Source organism: Solanum dulcamara, chromosome 5 (genome assembly GCF_947179165.1).
Source record: "Solanum dulcamara chromosome 5, daSolDulc1.2, whole genome shotgun sequence".
Taxonomy (NCBI): domain Eukaryota; kingdom Viridiplantae; phylum Streptophyta; class Magnoliopsida; order Solanales; family Solanaceae; genus Solanum; species Solanum dulcamara.
Genome location: NC_077241.1, coordinates 2,219,939 through 2,224,806, shown reverse-complemented (window position 1 = coordinate 2,224,806; position 4,868 = coordinate 2,219,939). Strand labels below are relative to the sequence as shown.

General features: G+C 35.6%; 1 protein-coding gene across 1 annotated transcript; it reads left to right on the top strand.

Annotated features, from left to right (window-relative positions):
- Nucleotides 1-1,475: 1,475 nt before the first annotated feature.
- LOC129888730 (uncharacterized) lies at nt 1,476-4,571 on the top strand. Its single transcript, XM_055963718.1, has 2 exons — nt 1,476-1,603; nt 2,182-4,571. The coding sequence occupies exon 2, from the start codon at nt 2,240-2,242 to the stop codon at nt 4,253-4,255; it is 2,016 nt and encodes a 671-aa protein (XP_055819693.1). The 5' UTR covers nt 1,476-1,603; nt 2,182-2,239; the 3' UTR covers nt 4,256-4,571.
- The last annotated feature ends 297 nt before the right edge of the window (nt 4,572-4,868 follow it).

The window sequence follows — 4,868 nt, the reverse complement described above, 5'->3', positions numbered from 1 at the left end:
TGTTTGAAATTCACACATAATACTCACAATACATTTGTATTAAAAATATTTTAGATATTTATTCACTACGTGCATTAAAACATGCTTATAATATTAATAATATATCGAGTTTAAAAAATATTATAATTATTTTTATATTTTTTCTCTTATTAAAGGTGCTAAAATATATTATTGTATTAATTATTTTTTATTTATATATTCACCACGTGCCGTGAAATATGCCTATAATATAATGTATTGAATTCAAAATTTATTATAATTTTTTTTTATTTTTTTATCTTATTAACGGAATATATTATTGTATTAAAAATATTTTAATTACGTATTCAGTACATGCATTAAAAATGTCTACAATATGTATAATATATTGGATTCAAAATGTATTACAATTATCATTTATATTTTTTTATTGGATTAGAAATGCATTATATATGTATTTACATAAAAAAATAGGATATATGCTCAATCCTGAAGTGGATGCAACCTTCCATTGGGACTTACCTGTTATGACAAGACTAAAAAGGGCAAAGATGAAAAGAATTTTCCCACCCCATGCGAGACAGAAGGTTCATATACTTGTTCTTTTTTCAATTTAGCTATGTATGGTACGTAGCATAGTTGAATAGGACTAGTGTAGAATACTTTCTTGTTTTCTCATGGAAGGGGAGAGTCTCCCTCATTTATGCTTTATTAGCCGAATTGTACCGGGAGAAGTCCTCTCATAGGTTTACTGCTTTCTAGTTATAGTTAGCCCTTTTTTTATTTGTTTCGGGGATGAGTTAGCCGACCTTAATAGGTTAGCTGACTTATGAACCACCATAGGATCGGAGGTAAGGTTTATGTCCCCCTCCTTGTATTTTTACTTTTGTTATTTATGTTAAGGCTTGGGGGTGTTGCTCAACCCCTGACTGTGCACGAGAGGTGGGAGCCTCGTGTAGGGTCTGTTCCCAAAAAAAAAAAAAAAAAACATAAAAAAATAGTAAAATTATCATTTTTGTAATATCCGATTCAAAATTAAGTTTTGAATTAGAATAATTAATTATTGTTTTTAAAAGAGGGAGAAAGAGAAAGGAAAAAGAGAGGAGGAAAAAAATGGACACAAAAAAAAGAAGAGAAGATGGAGAGATAGAGAAAGGAGAGTGAGAAAATGATAGAAGAAAAGAGAAGAAGGAGAGAGAAAATAACTGGGGAAAAAAGGAAAGAGAAATAAAAGAGAAAATGTGTATTTATTACATTTTGCTATTTCGAATAACAAAGCTAATGCTATTTTTGGTAAGAATATATCTTATATCATAATTCGTAATTAATATAATATAATATAATATAATATATTATTTATATAATTGGGCCTACAATTAAATGATGAATTATCGGGCTGAAATTTATAGGTCTCTTTGTATTAGGCCCAATATATTGGATAGGAAGGCCCATACTTCTAACCCGAAAAATAAGACATTTGTTTCACCAATCAGATTTCCAAATTCCAAACCCCTAATTTTTTTCTTAGTTTTTTTTCCCAGTACTTTGAACTGAGAATTCACCAAAAATTACGTTTGGATTTGATTGCTTTTTCGCATTTCTCGCCAGTGATTTTGACATTCAGGTTTGATAAATCTGGCAAAATTTGATATATATATATTTTTTATTGATTTTTTGTGAATTTAGGAATTGTTTCACTTGCTATTAAGTTTTAGTTATTTATAATGGTGTTTGAGTCAGCTTGTGGAGTTGCTAATGTGGTTGGGTATAGGAAGAGAAATTACTTAAATTTTTGTTCTCGTTTTAGTTGCTTTGTATCTTGCTAGTGTGCTTCGTTTTACTTTTTTTGAGCTGAGGTTCTATGGAAAATAACCTCATAAATATAGGGTAAGGTTAATCGTATATCGTATCCTCTCCAGACACTACTCTACTTGTGGGATTATACTAGAGACTGATTTGGTCATAGATATCGCAATTGCGGGACTGGCCTAATTCTTGCGGTTTAAACCATATCAATTCGCAGAACTAGCCTGAATGAATCCCAATCCCAATCAACTTCTTGAAAGCAGTTCTGACTCTTCATTTTAGAACTTTAGTAGCACTCTAAGGACTTGATGTCCTATTGTAGGAGCTCTATATTGGGTGTGCTAATCCATATCTGTCTGTTAACTATTCGTTTTCTCTATTTATTCTCTTTTGCAGAGAAAACAATTTTGGTGCATTGCAAGAGGACACATAGGTGACATTTTCCAGAAGAGGCATGGTCCAAGGAGATGAGAAGGTTGGTGATATGCTCATGAAGTCGGAGAAGAAATCCAAGAAAAGGAAAAAGAATGCTGCCACCAATGATTTGGAAGTGACTAAGGTCGATGTTAAAGCTGTTGAGCACGATTTATGTTTCAAGGAAGAAAAGCTCTCGATCAGGAAAGAAAGGGATAAGGCAAAGATGGAAAGTATAGCACATGGAGAAGGTGAAGATAGTGACATCAAGAGAAAGAAAGAAAGAGTTGGTGGAAAACAGCATGGGAAATCCGGTAAAGATGGGTGCGAGGACGCTGTTAAAAATGTTTTAAAAAAGAAAAAGAAGTTGAAGAATGAGCAAAAGACACTAATAATGGACAATGCTAGTTTAGACACCAAAACAATTGCTCATGAAAGTGCGAGCGAAACACAGGAAACCAATGCAGTTGAGACGTTCAGCGAGGGCTCTGGTGGAAATCTTACAGATGATGTGAAGAGGAAGAAGAAGAAAAAGGATAAGAGGGAAAGAGAGGATGAACAGGTAGATATCGTGGCTGGTGTCATTCAAGGTGATGTTTCAGCTGACGAGGTGAAGAGGAAGAAAAGGAAAAAGGATAAGAAGAAAAGAGAGGATAGACAGGTAGATAGCGTGGCTGGCGTCATTCAAGGTGATGTTTCAGCTGACGAGGTGAAGAGGAAGAAAAGGAAAAAGGATAAGAAGAAAAGAGAGGATAAACAGGTAGATATCGTGGCTGGCGTCATTCAAGGTGATGCTTCAGCTATAAATGAGATGAAGAGGAAGAAAGGGAAAATGGATAAGAAGAAAAGAGAGGATGGACAGGTAGATATTGTGGCTGGCGTCATTCAAGGTGATGCTTCAGCTATAGATGAGATGAAGAGGAAGAAAAGGAAAAAGGATAAGAGGAATAAAGAGGATGGACAGGTAGATATCGTGGCTGGTGTCATTCAAGGTGATGTTTCAGCTATAGAAGAGATGGAAGATAGGCAAATAGATGATGCTAATATCAGAAAGATGAAAAAGACAAAATTAGGACTTAATTCTGAAGATCTTACAAGTGAAAAGACTGAAAAAAGAGTGAGATTTTCTGATCATGTACAATTTTTTAATCCAATCAGTGATCCAATCAATGAGAAGTATGAAGATAACAAACAAAAATTACTGTTTGGCAAATATTTCACACAGGAAGAAGATGAAATCGTCAAAGATGCTGTTCGTAGATACGTAGAGGTAAATAATTTGGGCGATGAAGGGTTGCAAAAGGTTTTGAATTGCAAATCTTATCCTGAAATAAGCGGCTGCTGGAAAGAGATAGGGAAGGCTATAACATACAGGCCTTACAGAGCAGTTTATTTTCGTGCACAACGTTTGTTTCGAATGGGGGAGAAGCGTAAATGGACTGAAGAAGAGTATGGGATGCTACGGAAGTTCCAGGGAGAACATGGGAACAACTGGACCGTCTTGGCCGATGAACTTGGGAAACATCAGACTCATGTTGGAAATGCGTGGCATAGGATAAAACTGGAAAATCGGAAGAGAGGACAGTGGGATCAGGAGGAAATCCAGAAGTTCTTTGATTTGGTAAACATTGATCTGCAATTGAGGCTCTATGAAGAAAAGAAATCTAAGCATGGGATGTTACGGGATAATATTTGCTGGAGTTCAATTAGTGACAATTTATCTACCAGGATTTCCGCACATTGCTGCAATAAATGGTACAGACAATTAACATCCTCGATGGTGGCTGCAGGTGAATGGGCAGATACTGATGATTATCGCTTAATTGATGCCCTTTTTGAACTGGACGCAAGCTGCATAGAGGACATGGATTGGGACAATCTTCTCTCCCACAGGCATGGAGATTTATGTCGAAAAAGATGGAAAGAGATGTTGCGTCAAATAAGTCAACATGAAAACATGTCATTTGCTGCACAAGTAGAAGTGTTAGCAAAGAGATACCGCCCTGATTTGGTTGGAGCAAGGGAGGCCTGGGATAGTAAACCACTTGTTCCATGATATGTTCAACACCCACATGGACGTCTGTAGAGAGAGATGCTTAAGGAACTAGTATGCACTATTGTCTACAAATTAGCGCGTCACTTCTTTACTTTATTTCTTCGTTGTTCTTGTAATTGTTGAGAGGTTTATAAAACATCTACAGTGTTAGTCACTTGGTACATATGCTTGTAGGAGGTATTAGGTACTCGTTAAATAGTAGAGGTGCTTGTTGGCTTGGGCACCGACATTATAAAAAATAATAATTATGTTCGAAGATGTTTTGAAAGAAATCCTTTCTTGTCTGGTGGAAAGAAAAGGTAAAAAGCTTTCACAATTTGATCTTTCAAAGGATTGAAGCAGATGAGCCGAGGGTCTATCTGATGCAACCTCTCTACCTCACAAAGGTAGGGGCAAGGTCTACGTATATTAAACCCTTTTCAGACCCCACTTGTGAGATTATACGGGTATGTTGTTGTTGAAGTATATGTTGTGTACCTGCCTAAAGAAAAGATTACAGAATGTTATTAGTATTGCTCCTACTCTTCTATTCAAATGCATCTTCATCAATTTGAGTATTATTTGTTACAGTTTTGGAGTATGTACCTGCCATATAATAAGGGTCGTTAGGTAC